The sequence below is a fragment of the Neopelma chrysocephalum genome, unplaced genomic scaffold (genome assembly GCF_003984885.1).
Source record: "Neopelma chrysocephalum unplaced genomic scaffold, ASM398488v2 Primary Assembly neopelma1_200, whole genome shotgun sequence".
NCBI lineage: Eukaryota > Metazoa > Chordata > Aves > Passeriformes > Pipridae > Neopelma > Neopelma chrysocephalum.
The window spans coordinates 2,525,502-2,550,280 of NW_020897862.1; the positions used below are offsets into that span (position 1 = coordinate 2,525,502).

The 24,779-nt window shown below is 42.6% G+C and overlaps 3 protein-coding genes and 1 long non-coding RNA gene across 11 annotated transcripts in view; 2 read left to right on the forward strand and 2 right to left on the reverse strand.

Annotated features, from left to right (window-relative positions):
• RBP7 (retinol binding protein 7) overlaps positions 1-1,468 on the reverse strand; it is a 3,444-nt gene extending 1,976 nt beyond the window's left edge. Inside the window, exon 1 of the mRNA XM_027703031.1 lies at positions 1,333-1,468. Within this exon, the coding sequence (XP_027558832.1) occupies positions 1,333-1,405 (73 nt within the window). The 5' untranslated portion in view covers positions 1,406-1,468. The remainder of the gene's footprint in view (positions 1-1,332) is intronic.
• Positions 1-9,462, forward strand: part of LOC113977158 — a 12,591-nt gene extending 3,129 nt beyond the window's left edge. The window contains exons 2-3 of the long non-coding RNA XR_003537274.1: positions 6,274-6,376; positions 8,899-9,462. This is a non-coding gene — a long non-coding RNA (uncharacterized LOC113977158). The remainder of the gene's footprint in view (positions 1-6,273; positions 6,377-8,898) is intronic.
• Positions 4,272-10,520, reverse strand: NMNAT1 (nicotinamide nucleotide adenylyltransferase 1). 2 transcript variants are annotated; one of them, XM_027703027.1, is made up of 5 exons: positions 10,472-10,520; positions 7,466-7,635; positions 6,829-7,012; positions 6,034-6,179; positions 4,272-5,675 (listed from the first exon to the last, which is right to left on the reverse strand). In XM_027703027.1, the coding sequence occupies exons 2-5, from the start codon at positions 7,587-7,589 to the stop codon at positions 5,275-5,277; spliced, it is 855 nt and encodes a 284-aa protein (XP_027558828.1). In that variant the 5' UTR covers positions 7,590-7,635; positions 10,472-10,520; the 3' UTR covers positions 4,272-5,274. The 2 variants fall into 2 exon arrangements, with proteins under 2 accessions (XP_027558828.1, XP_027558827.1); XM_027703026.1 differs by having other exon boundaries at positions 7,466-7,638; positions 10,472-10,515.
• LZIC (leucine zipper and CTNNBIP1 domain containing) lies at positions 9,967-23,318 on the forward strand. Of its 7 annotated transcripts, none has more exons than XR_003537272.1 (9): positions 9,967-10,085; positions 11,267-11,410; positions 11,995-12,130; positions 13,157-13,255; positions 13,908-14,003; positions 15,778-15,859; positions 21,415-21,490; positions 21,893-22,020; positions 23,218-23,309. XR_003537272.1 is itself a non-coding variant. In XM_027703028.1 (8 exons), exons 2-8 carry the CDS (start codon positions 11,310-11,312, stop codon positions 21,912-21,914), a joined length of 612 nt encoding a protein of 203 aa, XP_027558829.1. In that variant the 5' UTR covers positions 10,544-10,605; positions 11,267-11,309; the 3' UTR covers positions 21,915-22,184. The 7 variants fall into 7 exon arrangements, 2 of the variants coding, with proteins under 2 accessions (XP_027558829.1, XP_027558831.1); XR_003537269.1 differs by lacking the exon at positions 9,967-10,085 and adding an exon at positions 10,544-10,605 and having other exon boundaries at positions 23,218-23,318; XR_003537273.1 differs by lacking the exon at positions 9,967-10,085 and adding an exon at positions 10,671-11,014.
• Positions 23,319-24,779: the final 1,461 nt, after the last annotated feature.

The window sequence follows — 24,779 nt, forward strand, 5'->3', positions numbered from 1 at the left end:
ACCATATGGCCCTGGATTCAGTCTGTGCCACTCTGGGCATTCCAGATGTGCCAGGATCTGAACCATATGGCCCTGGATTCAGCCTGTGCCACTCTGGGTATTCCAGATGTGCCAGGATCTGAACCATATGGCCCAGGAGTCAGCCTGTGCCACTCTGTGCATTAGAGATGTGCCAGGATCTGGCAGGCATGTTTTCACATGTTACCACTTCATTTCAGCATAGAGGGATTTGGATTCAGCACTGGCAACAGCCATTCCCATTAACCCTTAACAAGAATGTGTTATAAAAGCTATAAACATATAAACTACTTACAGATCTGTTCTTTAGAGGTGGATGTAAATGAAGGGAAGCGCTGGGCTTGGTATAACCACATCCTTATCCATAACCCTCTAGTTCTTAAGCTGATCAGGTATTAACCTCCCCCCTCCACTTGCCCTGGTAGACAAGTGTTCCATTCTAGCTCTACAATACTGACTTCAGCTTTGTTTTGCTCAGCACACTGGAAACCAAGCAGGACTGATTAGAGGCAGGTTGGAAGTCATCAACAGGATCTTCCCCTCTACTTTTAAGTAAGTTCCCCCGATCACATGCTGAAAGCTAATTGCATTTTCTCACAATATTGGTAGTTATATTTAGTTTCAAAAAGCCCTTTACTTAGCTGGACAATATTTATCATCAAGGAACAGACATAATCTGTCTTTTATTTGAAGACATTAACACATTTAGAGTATACTACTCAGTATCCTAACTGAGGAATAATTACTCATTATAGGAGCACACTTTCTCTTTTTTTTCTTCCTAGTTGATAACACAGCAGGATTAGTAACAGAGAAGGGTCCTTTCACCCTGTTACAGATACCAACTAGACAATTTAAGAAAGTTCCCCAGTATGGATACAGCCAGAAAATAGATTTCTTTCTAGTTGTGTGAACCATAACCAACAAGGGACAGTGCTGGTCACCAGTTCCTACAGGTCACAAAGGTAGGGAGGGGTGGGAGAGGTGGGAGAGGGCAGCACACGAGGTTCCTGCTGTCACAGTCTGCAAAGAGCTTTGTACAAGAGAGCTAATGAAGTCCTGAGAACTTTCTTAGCTCCCCATTAAAGCACTGTTAATCTCTCTATAGATCAGGCTGAGAAATTCCCCAAGCTGCAATGACAGGCTCTAGTAACGGTCTGTTTATCAATAAACAAAGATCCTTCCACTGTTTTTCAGAGAAAAGAAAAAAAGTTTAAGCAATGTCTACGTTTTTGAAGAGCTTAGACTCTTAAAATTCAGAAGGACCCTTATTGGGGGAAGGGAGGAGGGACAGAATCAGGTATTTTCACCTACCTAAGGCCACCATATAACCTTCGAAGTTGTCATTGCTGACAAGGTTCCAGGTTCCACTGAAATCCACAGGCATTGCCAGACAGCAGAAGGAAGGTCCAGTCAAAAAAGCAAAAATGAAGAAGTAATTTTCTAACCAGGCCTTATATAAAGCAGATTGTGGGTGGGATTATATCCCAGGGCTTTTCCTATGGAGGGGAAGGGTGCTACTGCCAGGCCAATGGGTGAGAGGGTGTTTGTGGAATGGCTTCAGCTGCGCTGGAGGGAAAAGTTCACCGTGTCCGAAATCTTTGTGTGGAGCAAATGTTAATAGCCCAAGAGCCACAATGCAAGCCAAAAACTGGCTTATGTCCATCTTGTACACTTTAAAGGGACTGATTTTATCATTACTAAAATTTCCTGCATGTTTATTAGATCTGTGGCCTTATGACCTGAAATCTAGGTATTTGTTGAGAAGGTGAGCAGTGACTCACGATGGAAAAGGTGACCTACCCCTGTGAAGACGTGCTGGATTTGAACAGGCAGGGATTGACTGCTAAACTGGAGAGAGTATCATACCAATCCATTTTAAAACAGTGCTTAAGACAGTAATAGAGATAAGAATTCTATCCTGTTGCCTTATATCTGGAGGCACATTCAAATAGTACTTTCCTGTACACAGATGTAGCTCCCCCCTTTGCTTTCTACTCTTCACACAGACAGGAGAGCTGATACAGGAGTTGTTCCACTGATAGTTTATTAGATGCTTTACATTGTGGCAGAGCACACAGGCAGTGGAGCACAGGATGCAGCAGATAAGCTTCAGTGCTGGACTTCACCTTCAGCAAAATGATAGATCTCAGAAGTGATGACCCAGCAATGGGTTTTGAAAAGAGAATAAAAAATGCTTGACTTTTGAAGAGAAATGATCCAGGGAATTTGGAAGTGAGGAAATAAGGGATTTGCAGGTGAAGAAACTCACCTACACTTACTGTATTTATCTATTTGCTGACTTGTGTTAGGCTGAATAAAAAGGATAACGTTTTGCAGAGAAGTTTCCCTGAACTTTAGCTCCTTTTCTGGAGCTGGCAGTTTGACCAACATGACTCACAGATGATGTGAGGAGGAAATCAGGACGTCAAAGCTTGTTTCCTGTTTGCAGCTGGATGTTCTCTAACCTACACTAAAGCAGGAATGGCACAGAGAAATGAAAATGAATGTGTTCCTGGACTCAGATAGTAACATTTCACCCACAACTGGGTGTTATGAGGTTGTGGTAGTAAAGCACTGTTGCAACACGACTGACTCTTGCAAGCAAAGAGAAGTGAGCACTTGGGTAAATCCTGTGTCAAAGCCTGGATATAACATTTTAATTTAAAATTAAATTATGCAGATAGTCAGGGGTGTGGTGCTTCTTCCTGTAGATCAGTTCTCTTTGAGATCTGACAAGAGTCCACTCCTGAAAGTTATACCTGTCTGACATCTTTGAACAGCCACATCACTGCTTGTGGTGCTGGGGTTTGTAACTGACTGGAAGAGGAGATGGTGAGTGTGCTCCTAGTGCTGGAACAGGCAGGTTTATGGATCCCACCAGTAACACAGAGGATCCATACTCAGCACTCAGAGTAATTTTTGAACAATATTCTGGTTTGTATAGACCAAACTGTACTAACATCGTTCTACCTCTTAAAAATCATGCAGTCGTCAGACATCAGATATGGTGAACAACAGGATGACTAAAATTAGCATATTGCATGCAATTTATTTTATTGAAAGATCCACCACACATTAAACTCCAGCAAAATAAAACTGAAGACCAAAGAACAAAGCTTTATAAGAAAATCCTACTGAATTTGCAGTTTCTCTACAATTACACAAAGAGCACCAACACACACCAGCATCATTATTAAGAAGGATAAACCTAGACTTAAAGTGCAGTTTTACTCTGAAAAATGACCACCTAAACAGGGTGCTGTCCCATTAGAAGGATCTGCTCTGTTTATTCAGCAGCACACTGGTTGACTTGAGGGCTCAAAATAACTCTTTCCTGCCCTCTATTCTCATCAGTCCTAAAGACAGACAGTGAGCAAGAGAGGAGAGGAGATGTCACCCTTTCCCAAGCCCCATCACTGGTACAGTTGTCTGCAGTCAGCTCAGGTAGTTGGATTGCTGAGGTATCACAGGGGCATCGTTTATCCTTCCTTTATAACTACTGAGGTTAAAAGAACCCAACCTCATCACCAAAGGACAGTGTAAACTCACCTGAGCTCTGGGGGAAGAAATGGCAGTCAGTACATTTAAGGAGGAAACACCAAAAATACAACTCTAAGAATCCTTGGTGCTACTTTCTGTCACAGATGTACTTCTAGGGTGTGACTTGATTTTATTACACCAATCTCTTTGTGGATTCTTCCATCTTTGCAGGCTGGAACCAGCAGAACACAGATGTTCTATTGTCTGGTAAACGCAGAATTTCATGTGGGGCTCCCAGTTTGCATGTTCAATGGCAGCTCCACTGCAGGATACAGGTTTTCCCAGCAGTGTTCCAACTCTCCTGCTGGATTTTAGACAAGCCTAGGGCCACCCACAATGTTCTGTATTTGGCTTCTGTCTCCCAGACTCCCCCTGAGCTCTGAGGGAAGCCCAGACCTCTGCCTCAGCTCCCTGGGGATGCCCTGCCCAGGGCAGGAGGGTGATGGGTTGTCACAGTTATGATCCTGGAACGTGTCCCTGGTTCTAGACTTGCCCAAGAGCATCTTGGCCTCCTGCCCTGAGAGGCTCACACTGGGCTGGATTTGTTCATCTGGAAAAGGTGACCAGAGTCATCTTGTGGAGAGCTATGAAAGAGCTGCTGACCCATTAGAGAGTGGCTTGGAAACCTTGACATTTGTAATAAGGCACATAATCCAAACAAAAATGGGATGGCAGCAAATGAAGGGAGGTAGAATTCTATCACCACATCATTCACAGTGCCTCTCCAGCTTATATTCACATAATACAGGCAATACACTGTTGGATTCAAACCCAGATTTCTAGCAAAGAAGAACATTTCACTTATGTACAGTACTAATTTCCTACAATTTCCTCTCAACTGCAGTAACAGAAAACAATTCTGGCTATATACCATTATATTGTTCTCATGGCTCAAACATAAAAGGTATTTTATTATTTGAAAGAAATTTATTATTTGCAATAAAGGGACAACCATCTGAGAATCAGTGCAATGGCGCTATTATTAATTTCTCTCTATCAAATCAGTGGCTATGAATCAGTTTCTGAGGTAGGTTTGTCCTTCCATCAGAAACAATACTGAGCTTAACTACAGCCCTGGAAACATGAATAGAAGAGTAAAGCACAAGACATTTCTGGGAGCAAATTGCATGATGGCAAACAAGCAGCTGCATATTTGAAAGACAAGCAGCTCCAAGCAGGCTGCACCCAGCACCACTTCAGCCAGGAGGAAATTTGTCCCTGTCAGAACAGAACTAAATAATTTCTTTAAGATGAACCACATATTGGCAATTACAGCTACACAGATTTACTATCAGTAAATGGTACCTTAGAAATTAAATAGCTTTGTTAAGATGCTGTAAGTTATCAAAAATATTTGTGTTAGTATTTTATAAATAGCAATCGGAGCAGTTTGAATTAAAACCAATCAGAACATTTTCATTTGTTTTGCTTATTAATTTGCAATTCTCATATGCTGGTGTGAATTCTTCTACTCACTTCAGTGCACTGTGACTAAATGTTTAAACGTGAAAATCTTACTATGGGACTTGAAAAAGATGGTGGAGGTCCAATCATTGAGTGCACCAAACCTCAACAGCAACTACAGATGTACTAAAGCCATGGAATTAGCCCACTATGCACCCAAAAAAAATGAACCAACCCCTAGAAAACACTCTCCTGCACCAAACTGGAGCCTTTTTCCCAGCAGACAGTGAGTTAGTTGTTCAGTGTCTGTTAGTTCTTGGAGTCACTTGCATGTTTCTGTAAGGGAGCCAAGACCACCCCAGCATTCCTGTCCTCACTCTCTGGGCTGTACAGGTTGTTCTTCTCAATGTAAGCTCGAACCGCATCAGGCACCAGGTAGCGGATGCTCTGCCCCCTCCGCAGGGCCCTCCGGATCTTGGTGGAGGAGATGTCGTTTGTGATCCATTCCTCCACCAGGTGAATGTTGTTCTTGTGTCTCCACAAAATATCAGACTCGTAGATGAATTTCTGAGCGTTGTTCCCAGCCCTGCTGATGCACACCAGGCCGTGCTTTTCCACAATTTCAGTGATGTCCTCCAACTTCCACAGATTGGGGATCCCAAAAGATTCCAGCATGTCGCTTCCACAGAGCAGTTTAACCTGGGGGACACCTTAAAAAAGGAAAAAAAGTGAGAAACAGGGCTTGGTTTAGGTCACCAGATTTTAGCTAACTTGACAGGGACATTTGATTTCTAGGCTATCTCTCTGTATCTTTGGTTAAGAGGAGACAATGGAACGAAATAAAAAAAGGTTCAGAGTATCTAATTTATAATTAATAGCCTTGATATAGGATTTTTCTGAATAAAGGTTATGGAAGTCCCTTCACTAAAAGGATCTACTGCCTTATGCTGTGGGATCTAAGGGAATAAACTTACTCAGTGGCATCAGAACCAAGAGCTACCATAAAAAAGTGCAATTCTCTTGAAATAACAAGTATCATTAACCATTTAATTTGCAAACAGACTTAACTTTTTATATCTGGATTCTGATTTCTCTTTTTAACGGGTTCGTGCCTATTTGGTTCCTGTTTCCTCTTTCGTCCCAGCTTTGTTAAGGGCACAGCATCCTCCAGACTGTTAGTGGCATCAGGAGGTAAAAGCTTTTGATGATGGTACCTGCAAAAAACAGATGTATTTTAGGTATTTTAAAGATGTAGGAGAAAATAGGGATATTGTGGCCTAAAATAATCTATCACACTTCCTCCTGCAGCACTTTCACAGACAGTCCACCCAGGAGCTGATCTGCTGAAACAGGGACTTGAGAGCTTGGTCAGATGGTGCTCAAAGTGCAAAGATTTCAAAGCAACAATCAGGTTGGTTTGTTTCTTTTTTTAATAAAAATTTGTTTCAATAATAAGAATCTCAGTGAAGTAGCAATGACTGAAAGAGTAAAACCATAAAACTCAGAAAATACTCCTTCAGACAATTCTCATGCCAGTCTTTAAACACACAAATGTGCAGCACACCTTGTGTCTGCCCTGTTCTAGAGTCTGTCCTTCCCCAGGGACACCTTTTCAGCACAAAAACTGAATAAGGTCTAAGAAATTACATATCTTCAAAAGTGTTCCCAGGCTCATTTTTGGCATGTTTAGGACTAATGGTGCAATCTTTCATTTTCAATGCTCATATCAATAGTCCCTCTGAATTCACTGAGTCTCTTTATACGATTTGGGACTAGCCTGCCATTATCTAACTCGTTAGGTTAACACCATTGCTTATCCTTCTATAGGTTTGTGAGACTTTTTAGAGCTTGGCTGAAGAATACCTTAAAACTTTTAGTGTTTCAAACCACTCATTCTGGCTGCTTTCCCAATCATCAACTTCCACCCAATCCGAGTTTTTTGTAGCCAGTTTTGCCATTGTCACTCGGTGATTTGCACTGATCAGACCTTTCTTCTTGTATGCATCACCCACTGGTGAAATGATGCCCTTGATTACTTTGTATTTTCCTGTGGAAAAAAAACACACCACACAAGAACAGGAGAAGTGGTTGAGCAGATGTTACTTCCCCTGCATTGTATTTAAACTATGACATAAACATTATTCAGGGCAATGGCAGCTCTGACAGCCAGCCCAGTGGAAAAGTACAGTTCTCTTCTTCATTGTCAGGGCAGCACAATGAAAGAGTTGGGAAGATAGAACAGAAAGATAGATTTCTATAAACTAACTATAAAACTGTGCTTTAAAATCAGTCATAAGCAACATGTCTATAAGACAGTTCTCTCATGTTGGCCTACATGATTTTGTATGATACATCCACACATTGCAGCCTCAGCATCTAATCAGGATTTCCAGAAACATCTGTCCCTGTCAAACAGGCATTCACAGGCACAAAATATTCACCTTAACACTTAGTGTCTAGTTATCAAAGCTATTCTGAAGGACACAAACGACCATCCTACCTGTTTCATGGAAATAGTCTTTAGCCAGCTCAAACAGCCTCAGGTGCATGTTGGTGATGGGGTTGAAGGACCCACAGGCCAGCAGCACCACTTCAGTCTTCCTCTCAGGATCCTCCATAGCCATTCCTCACAGCCAGAGCCAAGGGGAGAATGTTGGTGCCAGGTACCAACCACTACAAGAAACGGGATTAAACAAGAGTTTGTTACTTATTTGTGCTGCCAATAAGCAGAAAATAAAATGTCATGATCAAATGGATCACTTCCACCAACACTTAGCCCATGATTGTTCACGTGATACTGCATTTTTAAGAGATTAAAATATGAAATCACTGCAAACAGGCTGCTTGCCTAGAGAGGACAGTGTACTGCCTACTCTGAAGAAAAGCAGCTCATGCTTTTAAATTTCACATGGAGAGATGATCTGTCCTGATTGCAGGACAAAGTTTATTAGAACCTTGCACCTTTTTCATGATGCCAGTGCCAATCAATGCCAAGAGACACATGGGCAGGGAACTTCCTCGTTAAGTAACTTCCTTCTAGTGCTTACAGGGAGGAACAGACCTAGGGTAGTTTCTCTAAACTGCAGTGAGCCTTTCCAGCAAGATCTGTAAAATCAATATATTAAATATTCTGGAGGAGAATAGTGTTAACATTTCCTCATTCAAGATTTATTTACATTTTCTGTAATACAAAATGTAAAGGGTGGTAATTTATGTCATTCAGAATGGTATGTGGGAAGAGAGTGCTATGGACTGAACCTGAAAAGAATCAGTCTGCTTTGTGTTGCAGAAAGTCAGTGGTAGGTGTACCAGTGGAACAGGTGATAGAAGAAGAGTGAATTAAAACAAGTTTAGTAAAAACTGCAAATAAATACTGAATTTTTTTCTGAAGTACAACAGCACTGTTCCAATTCTGAGCTTCAGTTTCAGAAAGCTGCTTAAGAATTGCTGAAAATCACTAGGAAATTTCACTAGTTATCATTTAATTTCTCCTCAAACTACACGGATTTTTGTTTCTGTGTTCTTCCCTGAGGATACTCTGGCTTGCCAAGATGGTTTTCCCCAGCCTGGCCCTAACAAACAAAAACTGGGATATGGCACAGGCCATCCTCCTGCTGCTGCTGTTCAGGAATTGCCTGAGACATCCGTGAGGACTGTCTGGAATTGTCTGCCATTGTTCCTACAGCAACATCCCCGCCTGGAAAAACCCCACAAGGTCACCCTCACATCCAGCCTCTGTTACAAAGAGGCTGAGTGATGTTCACAGCTCTGAGACACCATCACAGCCAAACCCTGGAACAGCCACTGTGTCCCCACATCAAAGAGCCCTCGGATAAAAGCAGCTCTTGCAAGGCTTCACCTCTCGCAAGTGTTAGTACTTCTCTGCGCTTTCAAGAGTTTCACAAACTTTTAAAATATTCTTTATTACTGCAGAGTGGCTCGGCAGAGGAAGGGCTGGTGGTGCTTGGAACAGCCTTCACAGGGACATGGCTGGGAGAGTTACCATGGGAACGGGAGGAAAGGAGTTCCATTGCCTTTGTGATGTGCAAACCCTACTTTCTACAGAGTGACTTGTGCTGCAGAACTGGAAAAACGTTGATTTTTTTTCCTTAGAAAACGAAAAGTGCAAAAATAGTAGAACATTTTCAGATGAAAACACACAGAGCCTTTTAAGGAGTCAGTCAAATGTCTCTTTCCATGCTACTAATTTTACAGTTTTCAGGAGGCAATTACTGCCTCGCAAACTCACCTTGCAGACCTTCATATCTACATAGAAATGAAAGTATAAATAGAATTTCATAGTTTGCACATCCCCTCAGCCTCCTAATTTGACACCCTTCGTCTAGCACTGTTTGCACAGAAAACAGCTGCATGGGTGGTGTGGGGAGGAGAGGAGATCAGAGGTATCCTGACAGGATTACCTTCACTGTTACATCACTCTGTAACCACCACAGCACCCTCACAGCTGGGATCTGCTTTGTAGGGAACCCCCTTCACACAGCCCTAACTTTTTGGGAAAAGCCATGCAATTTGCACATCCCAGGAGAGTACATGCCTGAGCTGTACATGGAACTAGGCCTGTTCTTGTTGTATAATAACAGTAGATTTGATGAACTGCAGATAGTTTGGCACTGCTTGACACAAATCCCATTACTGCAGTTTAACCACAGGATCCAAACCAGCATCTCATCTATACAGAGAGATGAGAGAGGTCTGCACACAGGTGTTTAGCTCCATAAAACTGAGACCAGTCTTAAAATAATGCTGTCTTATGCCAAATAGCAAATGAAATATTAGTAAAATCTCCCCACAAAGACTTAAGATGGGAAAATAAAGTAAAATGGCCTTCACTTGGGTATTCCATAAGTGTAGGACATCCTGGATTATTTTCTCTTCTTCTTCTGATGGAAAAATGAGGTGCCCTGTGATGTACTCCTTACACAGATGCTTATATATAATCTCATCATGCTTACACATAATCCTACCAGCATTTCGTGTGTGCTGATTGCAGCCTTGCTATTAGCCGGATTGGGCATGTTTTTGCACTAAAAAACATCAAAATACACCTACAGCAGGTCTTGGGATCGTTCTGGAGCCCAGCCTCCCTGGGGACAAAACAGGTAAGGATGCTTTGCTCAATCTCATTTATAATTCAGAGCCAAACATTTATCAAATCTGTTTACACAACTGTATTGTATATTCTGTACAGAATTTATTATATTCTACGTATAGAGAACGGAACCACCGCTAAACATTCACGACACGTGGGCATCGCTGGGACGCTTCAGCAACACCGGCCCGGGGGGGTCTGTACGGGGGTGCGGAAGCTCGGACCCCGCACAGCGAATCCCAGCGAGTCCCAGCGAGTCCCCCCCAGCGCCGGCGGGCCCCGGAGCCCGCACTCACCTCGAGGAGCCCGCACTCACCTCGAGGAGCCCGCACTGCCCACCCGGAGCGCGCACTGCCCGCCCGGCCCCCGCCCCGCCCGGCCGGAGCCCGCACTCACCGCGCGGACCCCGCGCCCCGTCCCCGCCGTCCGCCCGCTCGCCGGGCCCGGCGCCGCCCGCGCTCATTGGCCCGGGCGCGGCGGAAGCGGCGCCGGGGGGACGGTCCGGGCCCGCCCCGCCGAGGCCTGGCCGGGTGAGGGGAGAGGGGAAGCGGGGCCGGGCGGGTGAGGAAGAGCCGGGCCGGAGCTTCGGGGCCGGGCGGCACCCGCGTAGTGCCGAGTTCCACCATCCCGCTCCTCCTGCCCGGGTCTCCTCCCCGCAGGCCCGTTCGCCGCTTGCCGGCGGGAGGGTCGCGTTTCCTCGTCGGCCGCCGGCGGTGGTGCAGCCCCTCCTCGCCGGGGATGCCCCGCTGACCGCGGGTTCTGTGCCCGCTCCCGCCTGACCCCCGGGGTTCCTCTGGAGCGCCCCGCGTCTCTCACAGTGCTGCCGGAGGCGCTCCCGACCCTCGGACACCTGCGGCCGCGGTGTGTCCTGAACAGCGCTCCAGGGGGCCGCTGGAGAGGCGAATCCGCTGTTTTACATAGCGGGGCCTCTGTATTTCAGTAATTGCTACTTGGTTTGACCCTCGTTTGGTTGTATGTGCTGTGGCTGAGTTATTACTCTGGTGAACCGCCTCTTGCTGCGAAGATAATCCCGTACACACAGCCTGGCATTTCTGTTTCCACTACAAGGATCTCTGGGTGTTGTGGTTAGGCATTCCATCAGCAAGATACTGCATCGTTTTCTTGCTATTTGGAGCATTTTGAATAGGTTGATAGTTGTTGATACAAACAATAAAATGTACTTTCTCCTAGGAGTGTCACGTAACAACTGAAAACTTTCATGTGAAAACAGAAAATGGCTTCAAGAGGAACAACAGAGACCAGCAAACTAAAACAAAACTTGGAGGAGCAGTTGGACAGATTAATGCAGCAGCTTCAAGATCTGGAAGAATGCAGGTAATAAAAATAGCTGCTTTTCTCTTATATGGTAATAATTTTCTTAAGTGGTTGGCAGAAGAAAGGGGCACTTTTCAAAAATCTGGTGGGTTTTCTGGGGGATTTTTTTTTATTTTCTTGTGGATTTATATTTTTTTAATTAGGTAGGATGTTTGTGTTAGGTAGTAAAAATTATATTTAAAAAAAAGATAATTTTATTTATCATCTGAAGAAAATGCAGGCAGAAAGACTCAATGGTTTCTTTATATCTCAGTGTGACTTTTTAGCTTCTAATACCTGTTCACATAACTCACAATTTCCTTGTGGGCTTTTTTAATATCAGTTAGCAAATAGCTTTTGTGTCTGTTTTGGTTTGTCTTATAATTATGGATGTTTGGGGATTGTTTTAACACAAATAACCTGAAAAGTTAGACAAACTCATGTGATTTTGTATTAGTTTTCTGTGGGCTAATAAAATTTGAGTCAAACTGAATTCATTGCTGCCTGAGGAGTTGAGCTCTGTGATACTCCCCAATGCCCTTTTCTCCATGTGACATCTCAGGTTAAACCTTGTGAATTAATGTGTCTTCTTGGATCCTCTTTAGAGAGGAGCTGGATGCAGATGAGTATGAGGAGACCAAAAAAGAAACTCTGGAGCAGCTGAGTGAGTTCAATGACTCCCTGAAGAAGATCATGTCTGGAGATATGACTTTGGTGGATGAGCTCAGTGGGATGCAACTGGTGAGGATGATGTGCTGCTAAAAATAGTTTGTGTTTTTCCTGGAGTTGATGAAACAGAAAATAGATCCAAGTGGTTCATTGTAATTTTTGTGTGAAACCTAGATCTATGTAACTGATGTTTTTGTTATTTAATACATGTGTACATGTAAGAACTTGCATAGGTCTCTTTATTTTAAAAGGGAAAAAATATTGAAGAATTATAACCACAATACTGGGTAATTGCAGGGACTAAATATATGAAAAAATAACATGAAATAATAGAAATTTAATATAAAAGGTCTAATGGACAGTCCAGGGTAATATATATCATGAGAAATACAATTCATGCCTGTTTGTTAGAAAGCATCAGATAGCACTTCCTGTGCTCTTCTTGCTGACTTGTGTTTCAGATTCATACCAGTCCAAATGAAAAGGCTGTAGGAATGACTGTGTGACTCTAAGTTATTACTATATATTTATATATTTAAAATTTATATTATGTTATTGATCTTATGCTGACTTCCAAACTTCTGATCTATTTTCTCTTTTTCCAGTGTTTAATTAGAGCATAATTTGTTCCTTCTAAGCCCTGTGTTTTAGGATTTTGTTTCCAGAGAGATGGTGACTTGTCCAAAGATAACTGTGGGGAGATCTAACAATGATAATTTTGATACTCCACAAAGGATTTTGTGGATTCATCATTTACATTATGCTTATCCATAGAAGAGCTGTAATCATCAATGTGGGCATGAAAACTGTGCTAATATCAGGAAAGTGTTGGAAATTATTAGAAAGTAAGACCTGGACTGTAATGAAAAATTTCACAGCTCTTTCATAGTGTAGTTGCACTAATGAGTGGATTCTTCAAGCCCTGCATAAAGGTCCTGTATTTTTTTTCATCTTACTTCTGTGGTTATACAAAAAAAAAGAAGAGCTCTGTATCAAATGCTGCAGAGGGGACTAATGATGCTCTCCAGCCCTCCTTCATCTTGTTTTCAGCTGTCATTTGTGAGTCAGTCCTGGTCATTCTTGCTCTTTTCCTTGCAGGCCATACAAGCAGCCATCAGCCAAGCATTTAAAACCCCAGAAGTGATTAGAATGTTTGCAAAGAAGCAGCCGAGGCAGTTGAGGACGAGGTTGGCAGAGGTGAAGGCTTTTTGTTTTACTGCAAAAACTGTTTATTTGAGCCAGACTGGTTCAAGTGTGGAATGATTGCAAGGAGAGCACCGAGTGTGCTGGCAAACTTGGTGTCAGCATCATAAAGAGGTGGAGAAGGTCTCTTTCAGAACGTGTGCAGTTTTAAATGTTTATTGAAGTAACGGGGACAACAATGTGTATTTCTTGAATTATCTTCCTGCTTCCAAACAACAATGGGATTGACATTGAGAGTGAAGTGAGTAAACTGTAAATAGAAAATTTGGGGTTGTACTGAGAGGTGGAGAGTGCACTCAGAGATCTCAGACTGAACTGAAGATGCAGATAAAGTGACATGAAACGTGATTGCTCCATGTGCCAGTGATGTGTGAATCCATAATTTTGAGTGATTATCAGTCTTTGATGGAAAAAGATTCAAGTTTGGAGAAATCAAGTAAGCTAAGGTCAGGTGTAAAGAGTATTTGCAGAACATTCAGAAAAACTTAACAGCCATCTTTTAAACCATAGATAGCTCTGTCCCTTCCTGCTGTGGGTCTGTGCTTACTGAGGATATTTTTAGGCTGTTGCATTTCTCATGCTGTTGTGTTGAGTGAAATAATGGGAAGATTATATATTTTGACCCTTTTTCCCCCCTGATGTGCAGATGGACCGAGACTTAATGGTTGGGAAGTTGGCACGAGACCTGTACACCCAACAGAAAGTGGAAATCCTGACTGCCCTCAGGAAGCTTGGTGAGAAGGTAAGTGTTGGTGTGAAACTCAGGTGAAAAGAGTTCTCTGTCTTTATATTTAAGAGGAATTTGAAATAATTAAAATAAGGAATTATGACTTTTACAAGCAAAGGGTAAAATGCAACTTGTTTTTGTAGTATATAAATGTCCTTCCCTTTTAATGCCAGGCTTTCTGAAGCACTCACTGCTGAACATGTATCAAATAGTTTTGTACATTTATATAAGGCTGTTTCTACTTTAAAATGCTTTCTTTGGGCCATATAAATGAATCACAAGCTGGTACAAGATGGTCATGTTAATAAAATCTCCCATCTATTTACCAGGAATTATCCAAAGCTTTTGACACACATCCAGTTTCACTTATTTTTATATTGTTGATAATACAATATAATACAATATTCTTTACCTCTTGGTGTGAGGTAAAGGAATTGGATAAAGGGGATTGTTGCCCCAGTCATCCATAAGTAGCAGAACAAGCCCTGGGTTTGCCACCAGAGGGAGGAAGAGAAGTTGTTATTTCTCTTTGTGGCTGGTGTATGAAGAAAATGAGTTGCTGTGTGTCTCTGTGCTTAAGGTTTCTTAGGAAATGAAGGAATGTAATGGAAAAGATCAAGTGCAGTACTTAAAGGAGCTGCAGTTCAGGTAGATTCCAAAGCAAAGGCTTTCCCTCAGAATATTTTTATTGCTTGACTGTCAGAGATAAAAAAGCATGTTTTGGAGATATATAAAAGTCTAGTTAAAGTTGTGAGCTGAATGCATGAAGATACCTAATCCTCCTGGCATGAGTTCCTTGGATCACCACATGAAGCCACTTTACCATGCTCTGACCTAACCTCTTAATCTTTTAAAATGATCAGCATCCTACTGCACACAGGACTTGCTAGGGCAGTAGTTTCACATCTGTTCTGGATGTGAACCATGATAGTAAAAATTACATGTTTGTCTGCGCAATACTGCAAAATTTTAAGTAGTTGGATGCTTGTTCACAAAGCTCAGCAAAGGCAGGTAACTAATATGTTTTCCTTCATTCCAACACCATCCTGAATGCCTGTACCTGACTTTTATATTTCTAACTAATAAACTGATGGAAACACTGTGAACAGTTTGACACCCTTATGCTTTGCTTTAATAAGGATGTGTATCTGAGGCTAATTAAATGAGTGACTTTTAACTTAGAATATCTGAACCTTCCAAATGTAGGTTACTGCTTCATTACTGTAAATATTTTATGGGCATCTGTCACAAGGCATCAGAGCACATACATAAAAGCAAAATATACATGTGCAAATGTCACTTTAAAGGCAGAGAACCATTTCTAGGTCATTGGCCCTTAACATGGTCAAAGCTGGCATGTTTTTGCTTTCCTCAGTAGGTGATAGGAAGTGAGCTTAGACCTCAGTTCAGCACTGTGCTGACCACATGACAAAAAAGTTATTGCCATCCTCTGCACAGTTCAGGTGCTCAGGTACAGTGTGACCTTTCCATCACACATGATCACTGGAGGTCAGCTGGAAGCTTTATGGTGCACGTGGAGGCACGTCTGGCACTGCACATCCTGTCCTGCCTGGGCTGGCAGGAGCCATGGAGGGAAAATTCAGTGGCAGGGGAAGTAGGTTGTATCTTTAGTTTAGGTTTTAGTTTTGTGTTAGGCAACACTGCCACTGAAAAACTGCAAATGGACAGTTGCTGTAACTCGTCAGAGTTCATGTCCATGCCCATGGAGATGGTGGGAATGTGCACAGTTAAGGTTTGAAGTTCACAGTTGTGGCCTTTTTTGATTTAGCTCACTGGGGATGATGAGATGTTCTTGTCAGCAAATGCTGGTACAGCCCTGAGCCAGTTTGAGAGAGTCTCCACTGACCTTGGTAAGTTTTCATTCTCAGAACTTCCAATTTCTTTGTCTCATTGAACTCTGATTAATAGAAATACCTCTGGTTCCCTGTGAAAGAGAAAATGTGAACCAAACATTCATGCCATTAAATGTTGGTGTACATTTTCTTAACAATGAAACTCTGAGACACTATCCATGAGGAAAAAGTAACACAGCAGATAAATCCAGGGCCAAATGCCCACAAAATGCCAAGTATTGCCCATCATCTGAAGGCTTGAATGGTCTGTCTCAAGCAGGGATGCTGCTCTTACGTTTAAACACTGATCTTTTTGGCATTAATGACTCTCCTCAGGAGAGCCTTTTCCTCTGCTTGCTGCAGAGAATTTGGCAACTATTGGCACATTGTCAAAATACAGCTTTTAAGCAGCTTCTTGCTGTGATTGTCACACCTCTAGCCATATTGACAGGATCAAAAGTTCAGTTCTAAAATGCATTAAATCAGCACAACAGTTCATTCTGGCATTGCAGTCAGAACTGGGATGAAAGAACTGTGAATGGCAGGAACGTGCCAGACTAGGTCAGGGTGCAAATAAAGTGTCTCTGACTTAGCTTTCAGCACTCCTCTTCCTGAGAGTGTAAGTGAGGTGAGAACCCTTTTGTTCACAAGGGGACTTTGGGAGGAGCTCTGTGTGTGCTGGGTTGCCCTTGGCTGGCCACCAGCTGCCCACCAAGCCACTCTCTCATTCCCCCTCCCCAGCAGGGCATGGGGAGAAAACAGAATTAAAAACTCGTGGGTTGAGATAAAGGAATTTAATAAAAGCAAGGGCTGTGCACAGAAGCAAAGGAAAACAAAGATTAATCCTCTGCTTGCCAGCAGCAGGTGATGTCCAGCCACCTTCTGGGGCGTAGGGCCTCGGTGTGTAACAGTTCCTTCAGAGGACAAATGTCACAGCAATAAATTCCCCACCTTGTCCTTTCTCCTGGCTGTCACTGCTGAGTGTGCTGTGCCATGGAATGGACCCTCAGCTGTCCTGGCCATGTCCCCTCCCACCCTCCTGCCCACCCCAAGCCCAGGGACCTTTGGGGCTGTGACACCCTCACTGCTGAGCCAGCACTGCTCAGCAGGAGCCCAAACCTCGGTGTGTTCCCAACACCATTGCAGCTGCAAACCCAAATCCCAGCTCTCCAAGAGCTCCTGGGAGAAAGGGAACATCCATCCCAGCCAGGCCCAGTAGGATGTGGCTGCTTTACACCTGCCAAGTCAGGCTCTCTTTTTTTGTTTTTCTAAATTAGCTCAAGTGTTCTGGTTTTCACAAAGTAGGTTTGATTTCTTTTCATCTCAAATGTTCTGCTTGATTTAAATTGCACATAAGGACGTTCACAACTTCTACTAATTAATACTTACTGAAAATGTGTTTTTCCCCCCTCATAGGATCAGGAGACAAAGTCTTTGCTCTAGCAAGTGTTGAAGTAGAAAAGGCAAAGCAATGAAGGGGTGTGTGAGGCTTGTGTCTCTCCAGTTACCAACAGCATTGGACTTCTGTCACACTGCATTTGGTTTTTCTATTTCCAACATGTTGAGAAAAAAAAAAGCAAAGCAAAACAAAAAAACTCCAAACCCTAAAACCTCTTGGGTTCTTAACCAGAAGATATGAAGTAATCAGCCTTAAGTGCACTTTGGAACCTTGGTGTCTGTACCCCTTAAGAAATACGAGCTCTGAGGCTGAACACTGAGTGGAACTCTAGAAACAAAAGCATGGTATGTCTGTCTTGGGAAAGAATCAGCTGTTTTGAACTTTTCTGAATGTGTATTTCTCTAACTATTAAAAACTTCATCTTTTTGCATGTGGTTGTAGCAAGCAGATCTTTCTCAGGAGCAGTCCCGGTGAGTGGTTTTTTTGGGTGATTCTTCACATTGTCTTAATTTTTGTCTGGACTCCCCACTAAGTAGTTTGTACTAGGACAGCACTGAAGCTTTGAAAATGGACTTGGTTTATTTGGAATGCCATCTTCCTACAAACTGTTTGCAGAAGACCCCAAAGGAGCCTGGATGCTGATCACTGGCCCTTGGCTGCTTGTTTGCCGTGCACATGAATGAGCACTTTGTGTGGCAGCCCGGACCGACAGACAATGGCAGCCCTGTGGGGAGTAATTTAACCTCGTGTATGGAAACGCCAGGGAACTGATAGGAAATGGCAACGAGAGGCTCTTTCTGTGACCTCTTCCTTCAGCTCTGGGGTACAACCACACGCTGCCCTGATTTCCCGGGGTTGCAGAGGTGCCAGGAAATAACTTGCAAGCACAAACGGGTTTTAAAAGGGGGGAAAACTCCCATTATGTGATCAGTGCAAGTGTTGCTCAGTGTGTTTATCAGGTGATGGTGCTGTGGAGAGGGGAGGGGCTGTGCCTCCCTTAGGAGTTAGAATCCTGAATAAACTCGGTGTAGGAGGATTTAAGATCTCGTATTGATGAACCTTTAGTTCAGAGGGTGGAGAAACTACTCGGGACTCTGGATGTGTGCTTAACTTCCTGGCAAACTGTATTTTGTAAAATCGCTGCTAGGGATCTAATTCCCTAAGTTTTGACTCCTTCACACTTCAGTTAAGTGCTCGTTTGCATTTTGTCAGAGCTGGTTGGCAGCCTGGATTTCCCTGAAGTTTTTCAGCTCGAGAAATGTGCATTTAAGGTCTGCTCTACCATATGTTCAGGTGCTGAACTAATGATACTGGCAACAACAAAACCACACCAAGGGCATTTCTTAACTTGATTTCATACCTGTTCCCCTTCTTATTTTACCAGTATCTAGAGAAAAGTGTAAAACTTCTATTTGAAAAAAAAAAATTAAGGCAAAAAAGTAGCTTTATTTTTGTGCAAAAAGAGTTCAAACATCAGCAATTTTTGGGTTCTCTGGACTGTGTGTTTTAACAGGGAGTTGACACTTCCTTTCTTTAGAGATCTTCCAAAGGAGGGGATATGTTATGAGATCTCTACCTGTATGAAGGTGATCAGTGTATCCAAGACAGATTCTGGGCTGGTTTTAGTGGCTGGGTATTTTTTGGGCATTGTGTCTTATTTAAGTTTCAGGCATGTTTCTGAACTGTAAAATGTGTGACTGCCATCACAGTAGGTCTGTGGCTGGAAAGAAAAGGATGGGTGATAATATTCAAAAAATGAGAAGAATTCCTAGGGGAAAAAAAAAGTGATTTTGTTAGTGCTTGGAATTATAAAAATGGAGAAGTAAATGTACTAAAAGGATGATACTGAGTTGTTTTAGAATTAGTAATGGTTTATAAAACAGCTTTTAAACCCAAGTGTAGGGTGAGTTTGGTTTCAGTTTATGGTGGTGTGGCTGGTTTTGTACCTGTGTTTGTCAGTGTTTAATGGAATAGAACATCATGTTTTGCCTATCCTATAGATGTCTTTGGCTTGTATAGCTAGAAATGAGCTTCAGTGGGAAGTGTCATTAAATTGAGTGAGTGGAAGTAGTGTTAAATTTGGACAGTTTGCTGCAGTGTTAATCTCAGTATCCCACAGCAGTTACTTGGAGACTAAATGAGTGGCATGGATTATAAACAGAACATTAACATGGTCAGTCCATGGAGAGTGCACTTACAGGGCATAAATACCCTAGAAATAAGCAAGTTTGTCTAAGTGTAAACTAGGAGGAGTAGACTAGAAAATGTGTTGCTTGCCTGTATTTTGCTTTAATAGATACCTCTTGGAAATGTAGCATTTTAGAAATGAAAGGACACGTGGTACAGACAGCATAATTTCTGGTTTTCACTGGTGGAACTTTTCCCTGCCTTTTTTTAAAGAAGCCTTTATTTAGACTGGGCCTTTTGTCCATTCTGTCAGAACTACTTTCCTGTCTGGGGCAGCATTGTGCTCTCTGACAAAGGCTCATTGCAGCTCCAGAGCTGAGAGCAGCTTAATAAAAGGCGTTATTAGAGAGTCTGAAATTATTGCAAACAAAACAGTCCATGGGGACTGGAGCTGCCTTCTCTTCCCTTCTGCTCATTACTGGTGCTAAAGAACTCTTTCCCCCCACCCCCAGCCTGCCTTGCAGCATTAGGATGTAAATTAAATCTCTCAGCACTCCAACAGATCCCAGCGAGTTTACAGTCCAATGCTATGGAAATCTTCTTCCTCTTCCTTTGAGAGGTTTATGTTTCCAGGAGAAACTTTTTTTTTTTAATGATTTGTAAATATTTCAGGATTTTTGCAAAGCTTCTGTACTGCAGGCAGTTGGAACATTCCTATTAAATTCATCCTTGACTGAACATCTTTTCAACGTTGTGCTGCTTCTGCTCTTGGAAAGTTCTCTGGTGATTGAGATGGACAAAGGTGGGGAATGAGATCAGTGACCAGTGCTGGAAGATTCAGTGGCCAGGGCAGAATTCCCTCCTCAAAAGCTGTGCAGGGTCAGAAATCAGAGCCTGGCTGTGTCCTGCAGGAGGCCCTGACCATAAATGTGATTTAAAAAGGAAGCTGGTGCTGGTGTGAAGCTGTTCATGTGTTGACCCTCACAAATAGTTTAGTGGCCTACTTGAAGTGTTAGATTGATTTCTGAGTCATAGTAAGTTAACTGGTGTGTTGTGCTAAATATTTTGCTAAATGATCCTGGGATGTACCTCCACCACTGTCTGAAATGTTTCTGCAGGAGCTGGGGGGAAAAAAAATCCATTATTTATTTATTATCATAATCATTTGCTCAAATAAAAACTGATAACAAAAGAACAACTGCTAAATGAAAGCATGGATTTGTTGTTTAACAAACAAGCTTGTGATGTGTGAGTTCCATCCCCAGTTCAGTGTTAGACCCTGGCAGATCACTCATTCTGTACACATCTTTCCTGGAGTAAAATACAGATTATGATCCTTGAATATTGAGTGCTGTGAAGTTGTTATTGATCATACATTGCTTTGAAGATTAAAATGTGCTTTGTTTTTTGTTTATCATTTTACTTCTGAAGTAAGAATTGTAAAGTACAGGAGCTTTAAACACATCAGCAAAGTTCCTAGAGTCCTTTTTTTTTGGCCATATGTAACCTCCCTTTTTTAATCTTCTTTTTCTATAGAGTGAATTCAGTGATTGTACTGATCTGAAAGAAAAAGCATTCGAGAGAAAATTGAAGCTTCAAATGCTCTGTCTCTCTTTCTTCTGTCTTTGTCTCCTTGTATTATTTCCCTTCTTTGATCTTGAATGGAAAAGTAGCAAGTTATCTTTGTCTTGAAGGAAAAATACAAGATTTCTTGAGAGATCCCTTAGTTCCTCAGGTTACCTTGCCTGTAAAAGTCAAATTCATTTTGATAGAGAACTCTGGGTTAATGATGCCCTACTGACCAGGCAGTGAAGGCTCTGTCATTAGTGGCTGAAATGGGAGGCAAATTCACACAGAACCATTTGGGTTTGTTTCCAGTGTGGCAATTCCCTCCCCATAGAAGGACAAATATGATTTTTACATTGTAAAGAAATAGAAGTCAGCCTGCAGGCACCTTTTTAGTTTCCCCACCTCCATCATTTTAAAATTATCCTCACTGAGTTCTGGGGAAGGATTTAACTCTTATTTAAATTCTGTCTGCCCACAGGAGAGGAATGGCAGTGCTCACATTGGAGTTTTTCTTTAGGAGTCCTGGAAAATGTGCCACCTGGTCTTGCTGTGAGGTTGTAGGTTTTTTAACTTTACCTTAAAAGGGGTTTATGCCTGTGAGGATGAGGGGAGAATTACTGGAGTTGATGTTGCCCAAGATTTTTCTGCTCTTACTTTTAAACACCTCAGTGAAACGGGAGGTGCTGATGTTCAGAGCATCTGGAAGGGTGGCCCAAAGTACCTGACACCATCTGACAGGATAAATAAAAATATTTCAGAATAAATAGTCCCAAAAATAAGGTCTCCAAAGAGGAAATACAGACACAAGGTTGGTGGATACAGCATTGCTGTATCATGCACCAAAACAGCTACTGTAATTTAACACACTCATGTGTAAATGTTATATTTAATGGCAGATTTCTCATTTAAACAAGTACTAATCATGGGACATTTTTTTTATCTTGGTGTCACAGTAGTTTGCTGCTTGATAACGTTTAGGATGATGTTTTGAACGTGCCTCCAAAACTGGGTCAGTAATAATTGAGATGTGCTGGAAACCATCAGATCCACCTGCAGATCCCATGGACAGAGGTGTGATGTCTGGGTAAACAGCTTTTTTTTATCCTTATAAGGTGGAGATGGAAATTAAGTTCTGTAATGTTATTGTAAAAAAGCGTGTTTTGCAACTTTGTAAATACCAAATTTAATCTGGGAACACTTCTGGTTTTGAATAAAACATGCAGCTGAGAAGGTTTCTTGCCACACAAACTAAGCCTGGATTAACAAAAAGATGATTGTCATAGCCCTTCTTACAGTAAAGGGCTTTTTTGTTCATGCCTTGAAAATCTCTCTGCATACCTCCTCTCTGCACAGCCCATGTAGAATCATAAAATATTGTAACTAAGGCATCTGAACCACTTCTTTCATTTTTTTTTTAGTATAATCTCTAATCTACACAGGTTTTGTTTGCCCCTAGTGATGGAAAGGTCACCTGACTGCTGTGCCCTCCACCATTTCTTAGTGTCCCAAAAGTACACAGGGTTGAATGATTGAACTGCATTTAATTTTGAGGAAACACTGCAACGTTTCTGCATCAGAGCTTGATTTCGATGGACGGGAATTGTCAGGCTAAGTCTAAAATATAAGAGATTAACAAAAGAAAAAGAGATTCCAAACTAAAAACAAGTCCCTCGTTGGGCACCACACACATCTTGGAGAGAAGGAGTTTTCCTTGTTGTGTGTGGTTGGATGAGGGATAATGAAAGCAGGGCCTGTGTGTGCAGATGCTGCTGGAATCCTGGAATGAGAGGGAGATGCCAACAAGTACAGGGGGACCTGGAGGGTGGAAGCAGCTGTGCTGTGAAGGAATCCTAAATGATTTTTCAGAGCTGATTAAGAAAGCATTGGAGATCAGGAAGGACAGGGTGAGTTGAGAGAATTTTTCTAAGTCAAGCAGGGATTCAGAGAAGGTTTCATGGAGTTTTGGCTTACTAGAACAAACAGCAGCCTCATTAAACGAGAGATTAGGAGTGATTGAAAAGAAAAATCCATTTAATCTGATAGACTTTTATAAAACAAAATCAAGCCTTTACACAATACTTGTAAAAATGTTAGAAAGACTTAACCTTCAGATAATTAATCTTCCTAACATTGCCCTGCTGAGGGAATGTGTTTGGGGCAAGAGGGGTGGGGATGGGTGAGGTGACGGAATTGAACAAGTGCAGCTCTATCCTGTGTTTGCCTTGGGAAGGTCTGTGCAGTCCCAGGAGACATGAACAAAATTCTACTGAATGTGTTGCAGAACTAGCAGAGTTAAGAGGCCTCTTGAGCATCTGTCCTGTCTTGTGATGATACAAGTGACTCGTGGCAAGATGTCACTTTGCTTGGTAGCCCAACACCTCGGTAAAGCTGGAGGGGAACAAACTAAGGTGGGGCAGGAGCTCAGTTCTAAGAAAAGAAATCTCAAATCCTCCCAGGGTAGAGGAAGCCTTATGGTATCTCTCCCTGCTAAAACCCTTTCTAAATAAAGGCAGGATGTTAAATTGATGCTCTGTGAGATTGCATTGCACTGCTGTACAGTCAGCCAGCTGAATTGGAACAGGAGAGCTAGACAGTACTTAGTCATAAGATGGTGTTGTGCCATGATGTTATCAGCAAGGAAATTCATACTATTGCAAAGATGCAAATGATGGCTTAATTATACGCTCCTACCAGCATAAGATGCTTTTAGATCTTTCCCTCAGACTCATGTACTGTGCTAATTAACAGTAATCCAACTGGAGGATCCCAGAGCAATGCTTCTGCATATTTTTTTCAGCTTACGCTGGAGCTCTTATGTTCTTTTCTTAAATAATTAATAATCATTACTGCCTGCTGTGCTGTGGGTATGTGCCAGTGATCTCAGATCCCAGCACATTTGCACCATTCCTGTTCCTGTCAGCAGCTTGGGTTTGCTCTTTGCAGAGGCTTTCATGTTAAGCCCTTCATTAGCTGGCAGTGGGGTTTGGATTTCAGTGGCATCGGGCTTTGATGTCATTAAGTAGCAAGCTGTTAAAGGAAGTGCCACCTATTTCATTACTGTGACTATTTTTATGCAATTAAGTTAAACACCGAGTAGAAAACAGATGCATTTTACTAAATAACACTTGGTACACAAAGCATTTTTATCTCCAGGAATTTTGTACTTACCTTTCTGGCCCCACCAGTGCACACTGTAGGGAAGCAGAGTAACTGTTAACCTAGTGGGAAACCACAGTGCAGGTGAGTGATGGGGCAGGGTGAGGAACCTTAGGTGGCTTCTGTCATCTTTTTTTTTATTATTATTATTTTTAATTAATCCCTCTCTGTGTCCACTGGGGTTTTACTCTGCTTCAGTCTAGCTAGGTGAAGGATCACCTTATTTTTGGTGGCTTCAGTGACCAAATGAGAATTCACTGCTTTATTTTTGAGTGCTTCAATGACCAAATGGCGATTCATTATTTTCGAGCGCTAGTTCTAGTCGGAGGTCGGCATTTTCTGTATTTGCCTGAATTAGCTTTAGTTAAGCTGTACTGAATTTTGCAGCGTCTTTAACTTTCCTAGCACAGTGCTATGGAGCAGCAGCCTGTCCTAACGGAGCTGCGATCTCTCTCCCCCGGCTCGGTCGCTGTGAGCTCTCGAACACAGCCGGGCCCCGCCGGCCAGGACCAGGAGGGCAGAGCAGAGCTGCGGGAGGCTCGGCACCGCGTCAGCCCAGAGCCTGATCCACAGCATGTCTCTCGAGGTGAGCCCCTGGCCCACCCCCGGCGCTGTCCCCCGTCCCCAGGGACAGGCTCTGCCCCAGAGCGGCACCCGGTGCTGGCGGGGCGGGGTCGGGCCGGCCGA